Source organism: Gorilla gorilla, chromosome 12, assembly GCF_029281585.2.
Source record: "Gorilla gorilla gorilla isolate KB3781 chromosome 12, NHGRI_mGorGor1-v2.1_pri, whole genome shotgun sequence".
Taxonomy (NCBI): Eukaryota; Metazoa; Chordata; class Mammalia; order Primates; family Hominidae; genus Gorilla; species Gorilla gorilla.
The window spans coordinates 36,531,662-36,553,889 of NC_073236.2; the positions used below are offsets into that span (position 1 = coordinate 36,531,662).

Genomic DNA, 22,228 nt, shown 5'->3' on the forward strand with positions numbered 1-22,228 from the left:
AAAACCCTGACATGTGAACATTTACTATTATTTAAGCTGGAAACAAACTTTACCAAATGAATACTGACTATAATTTGCTTTAAGTTACTTTCTAGCTTCCTAGTGGAAATACACAGAACAGAGCTTCTTAAAAAATGCCCTTTTGGGCCAGGCACAGTGGCTCATGCCTGTAATCCCAGCACTTTAGGAAGCTGAGGTGGGAGGATTGCTTGAGCTCAGGAGTTTGAGACCAGCCTTGGCAACACTGTGAGACCTCACCTCTACTAAAAATACATTTTAAAAAAATTAGCCTGGTGTAGTGGCACACACCTGTAGTCCCAGCTACTCAAGAGGTTAAGGTGGGAGGATTGCTTGAGCCCAGAGGCTGCAGTGAGCCTGGAGATGGAGGATGCAGTGGGCCGAGATCACACCACAGCACTCCAGCCTGGGCAACAGGGCAAGATCATGTCTCAAAAAAAAAAAAAAAAAAAAAGGCCTCTTATCTTTAGGTTTTGAAAAGTAAATATTAATAGACATGCAAAATATACTTCAGCAAAAAAAGATACAGAATCTACTTTTCCCAAATAAGTTATTTAAATCTAAATGTTAATCAAATCAACTCTATCCCCAGACTTTCATGTTTACAACATAATTGGCAACTAGAGTTTTCTCCCAAAAACTAAATTCTTGCTTTACCGTGGTTTGAATAAAAAAATTAAGGCTAAATCTAATCTTAAAAAAAAAAAACAAAAAAACAAAAACCCGTAGGCCAGGTACAGTGGCTCACATCTGTAATCCCAGCACTCTGAGAGGCTGAGACAGGTGGATAACTTGAGGTCAGGAGTTCCAGACCAGCCTGGCCAACATGGCGAAACCCTGTCTACACTAAAAATACAAAAGAAATCCAGGAAGGATAAATCAGAAAATAGTGAGATTGAACACCTACAAGGGATGGATGGGTAGAAACAAGGAAGGAATAGAAATGGGACAGGAGGAATGAGAAGAGACACATCTCTCAGCATACCTTTTTTACTGTTCTGACTCAGAACCAACATGTTTCACATATCCAAAATGTAAATGACTGCAATTAGCAGGACATGGGAGAAACCGAAAACAGAATACAAACAGTAATATATTGACCTAAACAGATTATAAATAAATAACATAACCACACGGAAGAGGAAGTGACTAAAACGTAACCTAAGTAACTTTAGAAAATAGCATCTGTATATTACAAGACTAAATACAAAAAGAACTGTGCACAAATATTGAACCGTAGTAAATTTACTTTTCATTTGTGTATGGGTTAGAATTCTGACACTACTGTACGTATATACTGGGATTGAGCATAAGCAACTATATTGGGATAGTAAGAGCCATATTTTTTTTCTTTGAGACGGAGTCTCGCTCTGTCACCCAGGCTGGAGTGCAGTGGCGCGATCTCAGCTCACTGCCACCTTCGCCTCCCGGGTTCAAGCTATTCTTGTGTCTCAGCCTCCCGAACAGCTGGACTACAGCCACATCCACCATGCCCGGCTAATTTTTTGTATTTTTAGTAGAGATGGGGTTTCACCATGTTGGCCAGGCTGGTCTCGAACTCCTGACCTCAAGTGATCCACCTGCCTCAGCCTCCCAAAGTGCTGGGATTATAGGCATGAGCCACCGCATCCTGCCAGAGCCATATTTTTTACTGTCAGAGGCAGAACTTACAAATAAGGAAATGAGGAGACTAGCATGGACACTACAGTATTCAATTAAAATCCGAGGGATCACTAGGAATTCAAGAAACGCAGGTGGACATGGAAATAGCTGAGGATGCTATGCACGCACACATGTATCCCCTTGCTCTGTGCACTGAGAGGGACTGGAAAGATGATGCCACGGTAGGAATGAGCACAGCAAGACTCTATTCTCCAAAGGAACTACAGGCTCCTCAGAAAAATGATTGCTTCCAGGACAGGGGTAGAGAAAATACAGGACAAGCCTGGAGCATGCTACGGCACCAGAAAGGGAAAAATGGCTCTAAAAATGATGGAGACTAGATAGAGGTGGTAGTTGCACAACATTGTGAATGTACTAAATTGTTTATTTTAAAAGGGTTAATTTCGTTATGTTAATTTCACCTCAATAAATTTGAAAAAAATGATAGGGGCACAACAAAAGGCTCAGAAGCCAACTTGAGGAAGCTCCTAATGGCCACCTCTGAGACAATTTAAACAACAAAATAAGTTACTGTAATAAAGGATCATAACCCCAGAATTAAATAAATATCCATGAGTTCATACTTATGTAAAGAAATAAGAAAGAAATACATGAAGGAGGGCCATGCGTGGTGACTCAAGCCTGTAATCCCAGCACTTTGGGAGGCTGAGGCAGGTGGATCACCTGAGGTCAAGAGTTCAAGACCAGGCTGGCCAACATGGTGAAACCCATCTCTACTAAAAATACAAAAAACAGTAGCAGGGCATGGTGGCGCATGCCTGTAATCCCAGCTACTCAGGTGGTGGAGGCACAAGAATCACTTGAATCCGAGAGGCAGAGGGTGCAGTGAGCCGAGATTGTGCCACTGCGTTCCAGCCTGGGTGACAGAGCTAGACTTCATCTCAAAAAAAAAAAAAAAGAAAAAAAAAAAGAAATGAGGGAGAAGAGACATCTCTTCCTTACAGTGGAATTCCTATTAACTAATAAGTACAGAATGAATGATGGAAACAGAAAGTTACATTTGGAAAACACCACAGTAAGAATTGCTGCAGGTAGCCATAAAAAAAGAACGAGATCATGTCCTCTGCAGGGACATAGATGGAGCTGGAGGCCATTATCCTTAGCAAACTAATGCAGGAACAGAAAACCAAACACCCCATGTCCTCATAAGTGGCAGCTAAATGAGAACACATGGACACACAGAGGGAAACAACACACACTGGGGCCTTTTGGAGGGTGGAGGGTGTGAGGAGGGAGAGGATCAGAAAAAATAACTAATGGGTATAATACCTGGGTGATGAAATAATCTTTACAACAAACCCCATAACACAAGTTTACCTATGCAACAAATCTGCACTTGTACCCTTGAACTTAAAATAAAAGTTTAAAAAAATTGCTGCAGGCAAAAATCATCAAAGGATGTTAACGTTTGTAGGTAAAAGTATGATAAGAAACAAGATATTGGCTTCCACAAAATGCTTATTAATTACAATGGCAAAAATAGTAACTTTACAATGGAAAAGCCTGTCAGACACCACTTCAACCAAGTGATCGAAGCAAACATCACCAGTAACAAGACACATCAACATCACACACCTCCTGATATAATGTGCTAACTGAAGAATACAGCCAGGGTGCGGTGGCTCATGCCTGTAATTCTAGCAGTTTGGGAGGCTGAGGCAGGAGGATCACTTGAGCCCAGGAGTTCGAGACCAGCCTGGACAACATAGTGAGACCCTGTCTCTACAAAAAATTTTTACAATTAGCCGGGCATGGTAGTGCATGCCTGTGGGCCTTCCCTCAACTTTGGAAGCTGAGGTGAGGGGGACTGATTGGGCCCAGGAAGTCAAGGCTGCAGTGAACCATGATCACACTACTTCGCTGCAGCCTGTGTGACAGAGTGAGACCCAGTTTCAAAAAACAAAAAAGGTAGCTGGGCATGGTGGCTCACGCCTGTAATCCTAACACTTTGGGAGGCCAAGGCGGGTAGATCACCTGAGGTCAGGAGTTTGAGACCAGCCTGGACAACATAGAGAAACTCTGTCTCTACTAAAAATACAAAACTTAGCTGGGTGTGGTGGGGTGCACCTGTAATCCCAGCTGCTCAGGAGGCTGAGGCAGGAGAATTGCTTGAACCCAGGGGGCAGAGGTTGCAGTGAGCCAAGATTGTCGATTGCACCACTGCACTCCAGCCTGGGCTACAGAGCGAAACTCCATCTCAGAAAAGAAAGGACATAACATCAACATCATTTCTGTGGTATTCTTGCCAAAAATGCATTAGAGTTGTCCCTTGCTATCCATGGGGGATAGGTTCCAGTATCTCTGAGGATACCAAAATCTGCAGATGCTCAAGTCTCTGATATATGACACAGTATTTACATATGACCTACACACAGCCTCCTGTATACTTTAAATCATCTCTAGATTACTTATAATATCTAATACAATGTAAATGCTAAATAGTTGTTATACTGTGTTTTTCAGGGAATAATGACCAAAAAAAACCAGTTTGTATATGTTCAGTACAGACACAAACACTGTAGACCTAACCACATTTTCCATCTGCGGTTGGTTGAATCTGTGTATACAGAGGGCCAACTGTGCCTCAATCTAACCAGATAAATCATCAGGCAAATTCAAATTAAGGGGCATTCCACAAAAATGTCGAGGACATAAAAGACAAAGAAAGGGCCAGGCATGGTGGCTCACACCTGTAATCCCAGCACTTTGGGAAGCCGAGGCGGGCAGATCACCTGAGGTCAGGAGTTTGAGAACAGCCTGGCCAACATGGTGAAACCCCATCTCTACTAAAAATACAAAATTAGCCAGGCATGGTAGAGGGTATCTGTAATCTCAGCTACCAGGGAGGCCGAGATAGGAGAATCGCTTGAACGTGGGAGGTGGAGGTTACAGTGAGCCGAGGTCGTGCCACTGCACTGCAGCCTGGGCAACATAGCGAGACTCCATCTCAAAAAAAAAAAAAAAAAAAAAGATGGAGGAGATTTTGCATACTGGAAGAAAGTAGGAGGACATGACAACTAAATGCACCATGGGATCCTAGATTGGACTCTGGCACAGAAGGACATTAGTGGGAACTCTGGTGAAATTCAAATAAGGTTTGTAGATTAGTTAATAATTTTAAATCAAAATTAATTTTTTGGTTTCAAAAATTATACTACTCTGATTATATATAAGTTGTTAATATTGGGGGAGGCTAGGTATAAGGGAAATCTGTGTACTATTTTTGTACATTTATTGTAAATCTAAAAGTATTTCATAATAAAGTTTTTAAAAACATTTACTGCTGTTCAACTTACTGTTTAATTTACTGTTTTACTGTTTTGCAGCTCTCTCCTCCCTCCTCTCCTACACTACGGCAAGGATATTCCTCTAACATGTTCTAATGCTAATGCATCCCAGACCACAAACAGTGTCTGGCACGCCAAAGGCACTCAAAAAACACAGGTCGACAATTTCGGTAAGCCAGAATGATGATGGCATATTCCAAGTCCTAGACTTAGTATTAATTTTCCTTATATCGTATTTGAAAGCAGCTTTGCTTATTCTGTAAAGAAAAACAAATCTAAAAACTTTTATTCACTGTTTGTTTACAAATAAGAATCATAGTTTCCAATAAAATGCTTCGTCTGGTGTTTCTGTTATAGCTAACAGGATATGAATCTGATCTTTTCTTGCAGTAAGTGTTTTCTCAGAATATACTGTAGTCTACTGATTCAAAGGTACACATTTTCTCCCATATTTCAACATCTGAAATCAAGGTGACTCTTACACGTGATGGCATGTCATAGTTTAATCAGCAGCTGCTTTTCCTGCTTAGCAGTACTTTACAATCATGGTGCATCTAATGGTGTATTAAATTTGATGAAATCTGGTAATGAATAAAGCATTTTCAAAATATTTTTGGAGCTCCACTTCCAACGCAACAGCATAAGCTCTGCTGATCCCCTGTGAAGTGAAACTAGTGAAAATTATTGTTTTAAAAACCTGTTAACAGGACCTGAAAACTGTCTCAAGGACAAATAGCACATGAATAAATGCCTATACGAGAAAATCTATAAAAATTCAGTGAGAAAGCTGAGAGCACAGTATTTGAACTAAGATCATTCCCCCCTCTTTTCTCCCCAACCAGTGAGGTAGAGACCTCACTCCAGACTACAGCAGCCAAGAACACAGGGCTCCCTTTGCTCTCCAGCTCCAAGCTGCAGGATTTCATCCTAGGAGAAGCAGGACTTCAACTTTTCTCCTGCTGCCCCCAACTGCCTGTAGCTAAGGTTAAGTCCCAGGCAAGTGCAACTGAGACGTGGGGGCTCTCTTACTCTACCCAACCCCTGCTGATGGAATGGAGGCTCTACACTGGGTGCAGTGTGGTGAGAATATTAGGGCCCTGACAGCCCTTCCTGGGCTTGTAAGGCAGTGGTTCCACCCCTGGAATAGCACAGCCACAAGAACCTCAACCTCTTGGCCCCTCCACTTAGTGCTCAGCCCCTAGAGTGCGGCTGCCACTCAGAGAAAAACCTGTCATTATCCTCAGTCCCACCTCAAGACTCAGAAATCCTGCCTGGTACCATAAAACAGCTCCTGATCTCTTCCCAAAGAAGGGGTTTCATTTGCAACAGCGCCTGGAGAATTTTGGGCTTGTGGTGAGAGAATGGGGAGAATTGTGGATCTAGTGAAGATACGGCCTAGAGTGTGGGAGCTAGCTTGCAGGAGAGAACCTGCAAAAGAGGTGGCAAGGAGTCCTCCTGGGGTCAGAAAAATATCGGACACTGACCTTAGAAACTATTTCTTCAAAGGAATCACAATTTTATCATAGAATACATTATAGGTGGAAAAGGAAAAAAAAGGAACCACAATTTAGTTTGTAGCAGAATTTATGCCCCAGGGCATTGGTGTAAACAATAAAACAATCAGCTGGTAACGAGTGTAGGAGTCTTAGAAAGAGTAAAGGGGTATCCCAGGGTGAGTGCGGGCAAACCAAGAGCTGAAGCTGCAGCCAGCCACTAAACAAATAAACCAGCAAATAACAACAGGTAAAGGGGACCTTAGTACCCCAGGTTGCTAAAATACATTTCTCTAAAATGTCCAGTTTCCAATAAAAAAATTATGAGATGTGCAAAGAAACAGAAAAATACAACCAATACACCAAACGGGGAAAAAAAAACCAAGCAGGTAACAGAAACTGCCTGTGAGTACAACTAGATGAACTAGATGTTGGATTTATTTATTTATTTTTATTTTTTGAGATGGAGTCTAGCTCTGTCACCCAGACTGGAGTACAGTGGGGCGATCTCGGCTCACTGCAACCTCCGCCTCCTGGGTTCAAGCAATTCTCCTTGCCTCAGCCTCCCCAGTAGCTGGGATTACAGGTGCCCACCACCACGCCCAGCTAATTTTTTATTTTTAGTAGAGATGGGATTTTGCCATATTGGCTAGGCTGGTCTTGAACTCCTGACCTCAGGTGATCCACCTGCCTCAGCCTCCCAAAGTGCTGGGATTATAGGCATGAGCCACCGTGCCCAGCCAGGATTTATTTTTAAAAGGATTTCAAATCAGCCATTATAAATAAACTCACAGAACTAAAAGAAAATTTAATTGAAGAAGTAAAAGAAGGTATGACAAAGTGGCATCAAATATAAACTACTAATAAGAAGAGAGAAATTTTAAGAAAGAACCAAATGGAAATTCTGGAGTTGAAAAGTACAATAGAAGTAAAAATTCACCAGAGGACCTTGTGATGGTTAATTTTATGTGTCAGTCTCACGGGGCTAAGGAATGCCCAGACAGCTGATAAAACATTATTTCTGGATATGTCTGTGAAGGTATTTCTAGATGAGATTAGTATTTGAATCTGCAGACTGAGGAAAGAACATGACCCTCACCAATGTGGGTGGGTATCATCCAATCTACTAAGAGCCTGAGTAGATCAAAAAGGTGGAGGAAGGGCAACTTTGTTTCTGGTCTGAGCTAGGATATCCCACCCTCAGACATCAGCCCAGCTGGTCCTCGGGCCTTTGAACTTGAACTGGGACTTTCACCATTGGCTCCCTTATCCTCAGGCCTTTGGACTGAGACTGAATTACACCACCAGCTTTCCTGGTTCTCCAGCTTGCAGGCGGCAGATTCTAGGACCTCTCAGCCTCCATAATCACATGTGCCAGTTCGTATAATAAATCTTGTGTGTGCGTGCACATGTGTGTGTGTGTGTGTGTGTGTGTGTGTGTTCTGTTTCTCTGATGAACCCTAATACATGCCTCAAGAATAGATTTGTACACAATGGAGAAAGAATTAGCAAACTTGAAGGCAGGTCAGTAGAGATTATGTAAGCTCAAGAGGGAGAAAAAAATGAAAAATGAACACAGCCTCAGAGAAAGGTGGAACACCAATAAGCACACCACCACACGTGTAATGGGAATACCAGAAGGAAAGGAGAGAGAAAGGAGAAGAAAATAATTCAAAGAAATAATGACTTAATACTTCCCAAATTTACTGAAAAACAATAAGCTATTCATCCAGGAAGCTCAACAGACTCCAAACAGGGTCAATAAAAGAGACCCACAAACACATGGTGGAAATGAAAAAAGTCAAACACAAGAAAATCTTGAAAGCTGCAAGAGAAAAATGACATTACTTACAAGGGAACTTCCATAAGATTAATAGCTGACTTCTCAGCAGAAATAATAGAGGACGAAGGCAATGCAATCACACAGTGTTCAAAACCAACAAAAGTCCTTGTTAACCAAGAATCCTATGTCCAGAAAAGCTATCTTTCAAAAATAAAGGTGAAATAAAGACATACCTAAATAAACAGAAACTGAGGGAATTCATTGTTAGCAGACATGCCTTATAAGAAACACTAAGGGAAATTCTTCAGGCTGAAAGGAAGTTACCCCAGATGGTGGTTCAAATCCACACAAAAAGCAGCAATAATTATGAAATTAGAATATACACTATTAATGTATTTTTTCTTCTTTCTGTTAACTGATTTAAAAAGTCAATGGTATAAAATATTTATGTAATTCATTGCTAGGTCTATAATGTGTGGAAATATATCAGTAATATAATTGTCAGTAATAGCACAGAGGAGGTAGGTGGAAATAAAACTGTAATGGGCTAAGGAAATAATAACACATAAAAATAATAATTATAACAATATATTGTGTGGTTTGCAACATTAACAGATGTAATAAGTATAACAATACCCCCCAAAAGGGTAAAAAGGAATAGACCTACATAGGAGCAACACTCCTATATATTACTAAAATTAAGCTAGTATAAATCTAAAGCTGATTCTGTTGAGAGACTACTAAAAATACTCAAAAGTAGTGAAAAAGTCATTAATGAAATTAAAATGCTATATTAGAATTCAATTAATGCAAAAGAAAAGCAATAAGGGAGGAACACAGGAACAAAAAAGACATAAGGCACAGGAAAAACAAAAAATCAGATGACAGAAATGAATCCAGTTATATTAGTAATAGCATTAAGTATGTATGCATATACAACCCAATCAAAACACAGAGGGTGTCAGACTGGATTTTAAAAAGCATGATCCAATTGTATGTTGTCTACAGGAGACACACAGTAAATTCAAAGATAAACAGATTGAAGTAAAAGTATAAGAATGTGTACTGGTCTCATCACTTTGAAAAAGTCTGGTAATTCCTCAAATGATTAAACATAATAGAGTTATGATAGGACCCAGCAATTCCACTCCTTGGTAAATACCCAAGAAAAATAAAAACACATGTCCACACAGAAACATGTACCTGAATGTTTATAACAGCATTATTCATAATAGCCAAAACGTAGAAACAACCTAAAGTTCACCAGCGGATGGATGGATAAACAGTGTGGTACATCCATACAAGGGACTATTATTCAGCTGTAAGAAGGGACGAAGCACACATCCTTTCTGTGTACGTGAAGCAACCCCACTGTGAAGTGATCTGCCACAACACGGGTGAACATTGCATAGATTACACTAAGTGAAAAAAGCCAGTCACAAAAGACCACATACTGTATGATTACATTTATCTGAAAATCCAGAATAGCGAAATCTATAGAGACGGAAAAATTAGTGGTTGTCTAACCCCTAGGAGGGGAGGGGAGGGAGGTAGGGATTAGGACGGTAATAGCTAAAGGGTATAGGATTTCTTTTTGAGGTGATAAAAATGCTCTAAAATTGACTGTGGTGATGGATACATATCTGTGAATATACCAAAAACCAATTCATTGTACACTTTAAATGGATGAATTGTATAGTATGTAAATTATATCTCAAGCTGTTTAAAACTGTTTAAATACATTTTTGCTGAAGGAATCAATCATTTATCTAACAAATGTTTACTACATGTTTACTAAGCATCACTGGATCAGGCACTGCAAAAATAAGACCAGTCTCTGTCCCCATGGACAGGGACCCGTGACTGCTTCATCAATCTCGCCCAGGGTCTAGATTGCGCCTGACCACAGCAGGAGGTCCATCAGGAGCCATGCTCCTCCTGGCAAGACAGACACGTAACTACTCCTGCCCCACTCTCACAACACCCACCTACAACTGTCCCAATTTGTCCATTCCACATAATTGGAAATCTGCCTCATTTTTATGTGGGAATCCAGTATACCCCGCTGAAACTGTTACTCTGTCTTGCACCACAGCTTCGCTGGCAGGATTCCTGAGATACTCCCCAACTTATGCCAATCCCATGGACCAGCTCATGTATTCTTTCAAGCGGTGAATGAGGACTATGTCAAACCAGTACTTCTAGGAACTGTACTTGTAAGATTCTCCCCAGGGCCTGAAAGCTTAAGGAGATGAATAACTCCTCCCTTCTCAGGCCCAGTCCCAAGGTGCAACTTGCACCAGCAGCATGCGCCAGCAAGATAGCAGAAGCAGGAAGAGAGCTGGCCGGAAGACACGTACCCCTGAAGATTGAGAAAGGGGTCACCTGGGTACAACGGAGCAGTTACGTCAGACTAGGACACTTCTTATTTACAGGAGACTATAAAACCTTTGCCCCATCCTCGCTTGGGGCTGACACCATTTTAGGCCTCAGCCTGCCTGCTCATTAAAACAGCATGTTGCTCCATACCGCCTCGTGTTGTCTGTTGGTGCGTTGTTGGGGTTTGAACCGATACAAGAACCTTGCAGTACTGTGATTACCAGCCAAACACTGAGAGGGCCTGAGTCCTATGTGCTGGTATTAATGAGCATCTCACAATTCCAAAGGATGAATACTCTACTTCCCTTCAGAACTTGTAGCTGCACACGCAGGTCCCTGGACCTGATATGCCCAGTGTTCCCCACTCTGCCTGGCTTGGCCTTCACATTCATCCTTCACATTCTACCTCCTGTGTAAAGCACCTGAAGAATTAGTAGCCTCTGCTTCTGCTTTTCTGAGCAACAGACCAATAGCTAAGAGCATAAGCTCTTGAATGAGGCTGCCTGAATTCAAACTTTAACTCCACTACTTAACATATGACCTTGGTAAGTTTCTCAGTCACTCTGCCTTGGTTTCTCCATTTACAGAAAGGAGATAATATCTCCAATTGTTGTTATGAGGATTAAAATACATATAATACACTTACAGGCAAGCACTGTTATTGTTTCTATCTAACTCTATCTGATGGTAAATTTGTTTACATGCATCTTTCCCTGACCAGTCCCTGAGCTGCTCAAAGGCATAAAATTACTTATTGCTTTTCTTATTAATAGCATATAATATAGGGCTAGGCGCAAGATAGGTACATGTAAGGGACCCATGAATGAATGAAAAAACAACAAAAAAAACCCATTAGTGTAGCAACGTCAAAGCTTATAGAGACCACACTTTCAAAATAAAAATCAGAGCACGTGGTTTATGGGTATATTAGAATTGAGTCTCTCAAATCAGGACTTCTCTGGAAAACCCAGGCTGTCTGACTGCCAGAACTATCTAGAAAGAATCCAAATGCCCAACAGTTTGAGTGGCTACAGAAACAATAACATTTAACACAGAAGATTTTGTGTAACCATAACCAGAAACCTGTGTTGATACCTGGAAGAGTCTGGAAAAAACACTAAGTAGAAAATCAGAGCAGAAGTTTGCAAAGAAGAATTATGGAGCTATTCAGAGAATGATGATCAAAGTTAACAGACTGTATGTGTGCATCTAACACTGCGTGAAGAAAGAATCTTTATTTTTTTAATTAATTTTCATTCTAAAGACAGCTTAATAATTATGCTTATTATAAGGCCTTTACATAAGAAACAAGGAAAATTAAATGGAGATTCCAAGACTTGCCATCTTTCAAATAAGGCACAGTGAGAAGGGTCAAGTTTCTCCACTACTATAATTCTCTGAATAGGTAAGTTTCCTACAAAAAAAAAAAAAAAAAAAACCCATATACTTTTCTGCTCATCAACCCTCTTATTTCATAAACAGACTTTTAATAGCCAGTCATTTGTTTTGTTCATGTCAGGGACAATCAATAGTTTGATTAACTATTCAAACTACTTCTTGATTGGCCGGGCATGATGGCCTGCGCCTGTAGTCCCAGCTACTCCTGTGGCTGAGGCACAAGAATTGCCTGAACCCAGGAGGCAGAGGTTGCAGTGAGCCGAGGTCTTGCCACTGCACTCTAGCCTAGGCAACAGAGTGAAACTCTGTCTCAAAAACAAACAAAAACAAAGAACCTCCTGATTAAGCCTTCTCATTTAGTACAATAAAAACATGAATTCTAAAATGTACATATTTGTATATAAAGCAAAAAGGACGTTAGCAAGTTTTTCATTCATTTTCCCCCAAGAGTTCCCCCAAAATTAGAGCCCAACTCAGAGAAAGACAAAGAAGGGGAAAAGACTCTACTTGCTCAAAGCACAGAGCATGTTTTTACTTATATCAGATTTTTAACATATACATGCACATACAGATATATGCATATGCAATATGTATATATAGACATGGATGTAAACACACATCAGAAAAAAAATAAGGTTACAAAGCAATCTTTTCAGTTGTCTTCATATGAGTCAATAAAACAACACCAGCAACAGCAGCTTCAAATAGCCCAGATGATGAGATATTCTAACAAACCAAATATGCAACCACCTCAACATTTCCATCTTTCTTCTCATCATCAACATTCCTTAGATTAATCAAAGGAAAGGAGACAAGTAAGAAGTATGGGTAGGAATTTACTTCAAGTAGTTTCTCTTAAAAAACAAACAAAAAAAAGCAAATAAATCCATTATCCTAAAATTATATAATTCCAGTTAATGAACAGATAGCTTCTCTTTAAAACACGGTTCAACAGTCTAAACATAATTATTTTTTTAAAAATGTTTTAATATTCCAATCAGAATTTCTACTTATCCCTTCTTAAATACTTTTGCCTAAGGAGTAATCTGTCAATGCATGCAGTTTAAATCATTAACTACATAGCACCCAATCATTAGCATAATTAGCATGTAAATCTCACGAAGGCACTAATTGTGTCCTTTTAAGTGTTTTATGCAACACTCGGTACAAGGAAGCTTATTAAACACTTAATTATGTTTAGTAAAAAGAATAAAATGCCAAAACAAAAGTCTTTATTATTCAACTTGGCTGTCTTTTAGAATATAAACCACTGATCAGTATCTGTTTCTCCAAGTACAATTATAAGAAACTGAAAACAAAACAAGCCCCACTGGAATTAGAAATTCTGTGTCCTCTGTCCAAGAATACTGTTTCATTTTTATATCAGAAAGAAACTGCCAGCAGATAGCACGTAACATGCAGATTGCCAGGGTATTTGACCTAAGCATTTAGGCACCTTAACCAAGCAAAAACCCTAGTACATTTCATGCAGATTTTCCGAGTCATTTTCCTTACCTTTCCCATTTTGCCATGTAGTATACCAAGACAAAGTAAGGAAGGAAGTGATAAATGCTAAAGCAGTGGCTACAGTTCCATTGCGGAGCCTCATCTCATTTCACCATCACACTGGTCCATATGTTTATGATGACAACAACCAGGACTGTTTTCTTTTCACCCTGAAAGTCAACTGAATGCAGTACTCCTGGCTCTAGGCCAATAAAAATCAATAAGAGAGATTCATTTCAGATGATCTGCAGGAGGAGCCTAGCAGCAATGCCGTTCACAACTGTACTCGGGATCGTCTTTGCGGTCTTCACACGCTGATGCCTCGGCCTTTTCCCTTCCTATTCAGGGGAAAAGAGAAAGTCAAGCTCATTCGGTAATGCAAAATGTAAGTTTCTTCATTTACTATTCATCATTATAAACAGACTTTTGGCAGGGCTAAATTGCATCTATAAAGATTATCCCTACATCGAATCTACTCATTTAACATACTGGAATTATATGGTCCTTCTCCTTCTAGAAAAAAATACAAAACAGCTTCAAACTATATTCCCTCCTCATTGGTTTTGTTTCGTCTGTAAAAAGAAAGTTATGGTGACTGATTTTAAAGGGAGAAGTGGAGCTCACAGATTCCAAGATGAGAACTCTAATGATCACACAATGGTTCCTGAGTAACATAATCTTCACTCTCTCCAGTTTTCCTATTGCACAATAGGAAATTTTTTTAATAAGAAAATTGACAGAATACAATATATAAGGGTCAAAAGACCTGGACCCTTGACCCAGCTCTGTCATTACTTACATGATTTGGGGCATGCCACTTATCTAGGTCTCAAGGTTTCATCCACAAAATGAGGTAACAATCTGTCCTGTGTCCTCTTTCACATATTGTCATAAATTATAAAAAGGTTACAGTTATAACTGCTGTTTATCACTGTCATAAAATAAATGTCGTCTTTCCAGTGACTAACCCACTCCCAGGGTGTAAACTGGAACTATTTAAGCATTTAGAAAATGCAGCAATCCAGCCAGGATACTGTACGCCTTAGGCTCTATCACTCTGCATTGCTTTAAATCAAGAAATCTGGGAAATCACCACTGATCGAACAAAGCTGTTGGGAAAAGGGAAGATATGAAGTCATTAGAAGTACTTAAGCACAGCATTCAGCATATAATAGGTTCTCAAAAAATGTCAACTGTACTAAAAACCAAACTTTTTTGGTTAATTGAACACCAACAACAAAACCAGCCAGCTACTGGTTCCAGTCCACTCTATGCATGGTCAGTCTCAATCCCTGGAGGCACGTCAGGCCCTCCAAGATGTGCACAGATTCCTGGTAGCCTCAGGGGGTGCCACAGGATGCACCTGGTAATATACTGACACTGTAGTGGGGGAGTTAATATACCTCCAAAAATGGCCAGCAGTTCCAAGGGAAAATTCTCTCTGGGGAAGAGCACAACTGATTCAAGCAGCCATTTGCAGGCAATTCAGAAATTGCCACCACCACTGCTTCTTAACACTGAACACTACTAGAAATTCCCCCTAGTAAAGAAAGATCACATGGGCATAGTACTAATAATGACAGCCACTATAACTTATGAAATGTTTCCTATGTGCCTGATCCACCACATGGTTTAAATCTTCACAAAGTCGTTCCTATGAGGCAGGCATTATTAACCCTGTTCTACACACAAGGAAATGAATCCAGAGAAACAACTCGAATTTGTTTGTCTCCAAAGTCCAAGCTCTTAGCTGCTACACTTTCCCTCTCAAATGAGGCCTCCTGCACCTGGCAATACGAAGAGAAGTTCCAGGTATACTCCAAGTATCAGGTAAAACTGCAGAATTATACCCAACTGTAAGTGTAAATTTAAAAAAAATTATATAACACACACTGATCTACTATGGAGTTAAGTTGCAAAATTCATGGAAATTTTCAAAGTCTAAACATACAACTTTAAACAAATCTCCACTTCCTGTAGCTTTTGGCTAATACCTCACCACAACCCTCCACCAAACTATGCCTGTTAACCCTCCTCAGACAGCAGCTCTACCTTCCACATAATATTCTAGAAGCACCTAACCTCTTTTACTACCTGAACACAAAGAGATCTAAAAATATTCTCATGCAGAAGTTATCATTGTTCTCTAAGACTGAACTTATTCACCTTCTACAGTTAAGACAAGTTAACATCAAACATGCCCACGTCTACAGTTTAGAATTAAAATCTTCACAGTGGCCAGGTGTGGTGGCTCATGCCTGTAATCCTAGCACTTTGGGAGGCTGAGGCAGGCAGATTACCCGAGGTCAGGAGTTCAAGGCCAGCCTGGCCAACATGACGAAACCCTGTCTCTATTAAAAATACAAAAATTAGCCAGGCGTGGTGGCAGGTGCCTGTAATCCCAGCTTACTCGGGAGGCTGAGGCAGGAGAATTACTTGAACCTGGGAGGCAGAGGTTGCAGTGAGCCGAGATCACACCACTGCACTCCAGCCTGGGTGACAGAGACTCCGTTTCAAAAAAAAAAAAAAAACTTCATAGCAAGACTGCTCTAATTGTCTTAAATCAATAAGCACCCAATAATGAATTCTGATTATAAAAACAGGGGTGATAATTCTATGAATTATATAACTTGGAACATTAATCCCGGTGTGGCATTATATTAAAATACTTACAACTTTCAGCTGCTATCTACTTAGCCCTATTTTACTTGAGAAAGAATTTTGTTCTAGTAAAAGATCTAAAAAGCATACAGGTTATTAGAGTAAGCACTCAATTCATAATAACGGGGAGGTAGAGCGCACATCATATAGTTAAGGATATTTTAAAAGTTTTACTAAATACAAATAAAGCTTGTAAAAACATTCCGTAGAAATGCATAGAGACAAGTAAATGAACTCTAAAACCAAAGTAAACTATTGATATACTACCCCTAATATATGAAAAAAATAAAAAATACTGGATCCAGTAAGTTATGAAACTCTGAAGATACTTACAATAAATTCTACTAGCAAATAAGCCCTGAAATTTTGCAAGAAAAATATGAGTGTTTTACTCAGTAAGAATGTAGTCATACATTTTTAATTAGGGTTTCCCAGCTAATAAGTTTAACTGCACGGCACAAGTGAAGAAACTCTTCGGACAAGAGTAAAACCAAGAATCTACTCACTCTTCAATTATGAGACATAATTCACTGGCTGGCTTGTAAGACACAGGTGACCCACATTTTTATTAGTGTCCACATTTGCAAAAATTTTAATCTAGCCCCTTAATATTCTCGGAGACTATAACCTAACACGTTTGAATCTTTAACAACAACAAAAAAAGGTAGTGGCTAAAATTGCTAGTCATTTCTCCACCCTCCCAAAGGTGAATGGAACTTTCAACTCTAGACATCAGACTGTTTTGTTAGCAATCCTTTAAGGGCTTCAGTCTTCATTTTATTATTGGATACAAAACCTTTACTTATTTTAAAGTGTTCTCTGAAATACTCAATATAGTCCACGGCTGAGAACACTTTGCCGAACGTTTGGCATCTTCCTTAATCAGCATCCCACAGACAGGGGAGAGGTGACTTAAGAATGAAAGGCACAATAATCCCTGATATCTGGAATCAATAAAATCCATGACGTAAGCCTATATAACTTTACACACCACAACTGTGGCAAAATTCATTTATTTGCCATTTATAAACGGGTCAGTAGTTTTCTTTAATACAGCTTACGTAATGTCATCGCCCAGTGCGTTTTCGGGTTTACACGTGTGGGTTAAAGAAATCTATGTCAAGATAACCTGTTCATCAAACTGTTTTTTAAACATTCAGAAAAAGAAACATAAACCACAAAACGCATATTTTTATTCTAAATTTACAGTCTACGTTCCAACGAACGACTGTCATTATCTTTTATCAAATAATTTGTCCAACAGCAAAAGCACAACAGCAAAATACATGGAAAGCATTCAAAGCATACATTGTGCCTGCTTCTATTTTCCAATGCGGAATGTAGGCAATGAAACCGCTCCAGAGAAACACACTGTTGCGAGGAATAAAGGCGGGTGTGCAAGTGGCTCGACTGCCAGCTCAGAAAAGCTCGCCTCCGAGATGTCACCTGGCACACTTGGTGGAGTCACCGAGACCCAGCCTCAGGGTCCTACTGCAGCTTCCTCATTACGGAGAGAGCTGAGGCCTGGGGAAACGGGGGCTGCTCTTTCACGCGGGCCCCGCAGCCCTTCACTTTGTGTGAAAATTCCCTGCGAAGGCTGCACGGCCGGTCCCCTCGGGAGCAGCCCCTGCCCCTGCGCCCCGGACCATCCGGCCCCCGCCCACCTGCCCCGCGGCCCCCGCGAAGGCGCCGACTCCCGCGCAGCCCCCGGGTCCCACAGGCAGCTGTCCCTCCCTCTCCGCACCCCCCGCATCAGCACTTTGCTCCACTTTCCCCCAAAGTCGCCGAGCCCCGCCACGCCGGGGAGCGCCAGGAACGCACCAGGCGCCGAGCCGGCCGCAGGGAGGGCGCGCGACCCCGAGGGGTGCGCGGTGCGGGGCAGGGACGCTGGGACGACGGCCCGGCCCGGCCCGCGCCCCGCCGCCCGCCCCCGAGGCCCAGCCGCTCCCGGAGCCGGCCCCGCGCCCAGAGGCGCCAACAGCTCCCCCGCACAGAGCTCCGGCCGGGCCGCGGCGCAGTAGGCTCCTTTACCAGCAGGTGGATCTCCCGCAGCCCGGGGCCGCCAGCCCGGCCGCCGGCGCCGCCCCCCACTCCCGCGCCCTCCGCGCAGCCGCCCCGCGCCCCCTCCCGCCCCCGCGCGCCGCCGCTGCCGCCGCTGCTGCCGCGAGCCCCTCACCCGCCGCTGGCGTCGCCGTGCTCCCGCGGCTGCCGGCGGAGCTGCTGTGGCCGCCGCTGCCGCCGCCGCTGCGGGCCGCCCCGCCCGCCCCGCCCGCCCCGCCGGCTCCGCCCCCGCCCCCGCCCCCGCCGCTGGAGCGCCCGCCCCGCCCCGCCGGGCCGCCCCGACCCCGCCAGCCATTGGCCGCCCGCCGCCGGCCCCGCGGGCCCCGCGCCCCGCGCCCCACCAGTGGCCCGCGCGACTGTCACTTAGGGGCGCCGCCACGCAGCCTGCGGAGCGTTCGGGAGGCTGGCCCGGCTCATCGGTGTCACGGCGAGGTCCGGAGCGGAGCCGCGGTCTCGGGTCCCAGCTCTGGGCGCCGGCCTGCTCCCCGCCGCCCCGCTGCCACATCTGGCTGAGATCCTCCCGGCGCGTGCAGGGACCGCTCCGGCGGCCAACAAAGGCCCGGGCGAGCCCTCGGCCTGCGCCTTGGCGCGCGACCCGACCATCCAGGGCTGCCCCAGCTCCCAGGCGCCTGCCTGCCTCGACCCGGCCCCTTCCCAGCGGCGCGCCCCGCTCCGGGCCGCCCAAACTGGGCGGCCTCCCCGGGGACAGGTCCCGGGCCCAGCCCCACAGGAGCTCCCGAGGCCCCGCGGACGGTCGCGACAGCCCCAACTTCCCGGTGAGAACCCCGCGAATCGGCCAGAAGGGCTGATTTCAGCAGCTGGGAAGGAGAAAAACAACTAGGGTTTCAACGCACATCGTTGGGTGCTAATGCCCCTGATTTTCCACTATGCCCCGTTCTCCTGAACCCCATGTCCTTATCTGTCACCGTTTCACAAGGTTAGAGGTTAACTTCAAAGGCAAAAAACTGACTCGTTTGTAGAAAGCCTGGGTGGTCTGTCCCTGTTTTTCATAGTATCCATAGGACTTGTGCTAACAGTAACTACCCCTGGGTACGTCCTCTTGAATACTTAACCGTATAGCAGGCATGGGTGTTAGATCGTTTATTGCATATCTCATGTTTTAAATTTATTCCCCATTTTTCATAAGAGGAAACTAGCTGAGAGGTGAAAGGGCTTGCCCAAGGTCACACAGCTGGTAATGGTTCAAAAACAAGGGATGTGTTAACTTTATTGCCTCAATAATCCTTACAGCAATCCTACCGGGTAACCTGTAAGGGAATTGAGGGGCCAAAGATCAAGGAGGCAGCCTTGTTCCTGCCAAACTCCCAAAGTAATAAGTAGATTCTTTTCAGAAAACAGTAATTTCAATCATCGACAACTCTTAAGAGGCATCAATCAGAACAGGGTCCCCTCCCCACCTCCGATAAATTCCATTATTTTTATCTCAAGATAAGAATAATTAATAATCAGCTAGAACATGCATGGCGTTATCAGCCTTCCCATGTTGAGGTTTCTCCATGACGGCTAATTTAAAACTTCAGGAAGAGACACGTGACATCCCTGCTCCCATAGTCTCTTACTAGTTTAGGGGAACCATACCAAAAGATCTGTCCACTGCCCAGCACTGTGGACACAACTTGGGGGATCACAGCCATGATATCCAATGACAGCTCTTCCCTCTACTTTGAGTGTGTTTTCTCTCTACTTCCGGTTTGGCTGTGTCCTCACCCAAATATCATCTTGAATTGTAAATCCCACAATTCCTGTGTGGTGGGAGGAACCTGGTGGGAGGTAATTGAATCATGGGGGAGGGTCTTTCCCGTGCTGTTCTCGTGATAGTGAATAAGTCTCACGAAATCTGATGGTTTTAAAAAAGGGAGTTTTGCTGCACAAACTCTCTTTGCCTGCCACCATCCATGTAAGAAGTGACTTGCTCCTCCTTGCCTTCCACCATGATTGTGAGGCCTCCCCTGCCATGTGGAACTGTAACTCCATTGAACCTCTTTTGTACGTTGCCCAGTCTTGGGTATGTCTTTATCAGCAGCATGAAAACGGACGAATACGTTGGGAACCTGAAAGCCAGGTTTCCTGTATTCTATGACAAAGCCATTGCCAAGTAGCAAGCTGGCAATTTGATTCATGACCAGATGTAAACAGAGGTAAAGACTGAGACCATTCCAAGGTAAAGCTTTTAATACATTGTTGGATATATCCTGCCTAAAATATCTCCTAGGAATAGATGATTCTAGGCTTTGCTATTACAGTGTTCTTAATGACAGACAAGCAAACTACTTCTTGCAGAGGAAGAAAGTCCTGCCATTTGATAACATCATGGAGAATGCCCCCAAGCCATTTTCATGAATTACCCAAAAGACCAAATGGAACAGGAGCTATTATCCCTATTTTATTCACGAAGAAACTGAGGCCCTGAGAAATTAAGACATTTGACAGATACAAACAGTAATTTAGGCAATTAGTAAATGTTTGAATCAGAGTTCAAATCCAGGTCTGTTTGATTCCAGAGCCCCTACATCACCCCACCAGACTACCTCTCTGCTCACATCTTCAGCAAGTTACAAAATTTTGTTGAGTGGATGAATATTTTTACATATATTTCCCAGCTGGGCACAGTGGCTCATGCCCATAATCCCAGCACTTTGGGAAGCAGAGGTAGGAGGATTGCTTGAGCCCAGGAGTTCAAGACCGGCCTGGGAAACAGAGAGAGACCCATGTCTTTAAAAAAAATAAAAATTAAAAATTAGCCTGGTGTGCATGCACCAGTAGTCCCAGCTACTGGGAAGGCTGAGGCGGGAGGATCATTTGAGCCCAGGAGTTCCAGGCTGCAATGAAATATGATCATGCCACTGCACTACAGCCTGGGTGACAGAGTGAGACCCTGTCTCTCTCTGTCTCTCTCTCTCTCAAAAGAAAGAAAAAAAAAAAGCCGGGTGTGGTGGCTCACTCCTGTAATCCCAGCACTTTGGGAGGCTGAGGCGGGCAGATCACCTGAGGTTCAGGAGTTCAAGACCAGTCTGACCAACAGTGTGAAACCCTGTCTCTATTAAAAATACAAAAATTAGCTGGGCATGGTTGTGTGTGCCTATAATCCCAGCTACTTGGGAGGCTGAGGCAGGAGAATCGCTTGAACTCAGGAGGCAGAGGTCACAGTGAGCCAAGATCGCGCCATTGCACTCCAGCCTGGGCAACAAGAGTGAAACTCCATCAAAAAAAAAAAAAAAGAAGTTTCTCTTCACCTTCTCCAGTTTTTTCTCTTAGTGAAGGAAGGAAATGAAAGCATTTACAGACATTCTATAAGCAGAGGCATATGTCAGAGGAGAAAGGAATGGGGGGAAGGACAAACTTCAGTTATAGACTCCACCGGCTTGTTCAGATAAAAAGCGGAATTTCCCCTGCACTCTGGGTAGTGGAGGAAGCACAGCAGAAGACAAAAAGTGTACAGGAAAAACACAACTGCTTTCACTTGGAGGCTTTTTTGATACTTCGTTGCTGCTTCAACTGGCAGCAGAAGGGCAGGTTTTGGAAAATAGGGTTACACTTATCTCAAACCATATACATTGTAGCTCAGGAAAGTCCGGATTTCAGTGAGTTGTCCCAAGAAACTGGAATGCCATAGAGTATATGATTCCAAGGTATAGGGTATAATTGGTTGATGATTCATGTTAACTTAGCAGAGTTTATGATCCTGGATTTTCCAACTAAGTCCATAGTATCTGTTAATAATCAAAGACAATCCATCCAAACCCCACTGAATCCCATTCCATATCTTTTTCTCTTTTTAATATTGTTGATGATGATTCTCCTCCTCTATCACTTCCTTTTTATTTATTCTCTACTTCTACAGTTTCTGTTTCTGCCTTTATTTCTCAGTGGAATTGTACCCAAGAGGTTCTGCCAGAACTTTACCATTTATTTTGTAGTCTGTCCCCAACAAAGCTTCT

General features: G+C 42.9%; 1 protein-coding gene across 3 annotated transcripts in view; it reads right to left on the reverse strand.

Moving 5' to 3' along the window:
- Positions 1–18,470, reverse strand: part of MGAT4A (alpha-1,3-mannosyl-glycoprotein 4-beta-N-acetylglucosaminyltransferase A) — a 121,197-nt gene extending 102,727 nt beyond the window's left edge. For 2 of the 3 annotated variants that reach the window (XM_031007132.3, XM_031007144.3), the window contains exons 1-2: positions 18,385–18,470; positions 13,557–13,885 (exon numbers count right to left, since the gene is read on the reverse strand). In XM_031007132.3, coding sequence (XP_030862992.1) covers positions 13,557–13,650 — 94 coding nt within the window. In that variant the 5' untranslated portion in view covers positions 13,651–13,885; positions 18,385–18,470. Of the gene's footprint in view, positions 1–13,556; positions 13,886–18,239; positions 18,299–18,384 lie in introns of those variants that run through there. The other variant, XM_055378485.2, reaches the window with a different exon arrangement.
- Between the last annotated feature and the right edge of the window lie 3,758 nt (positions 18,471–22,228).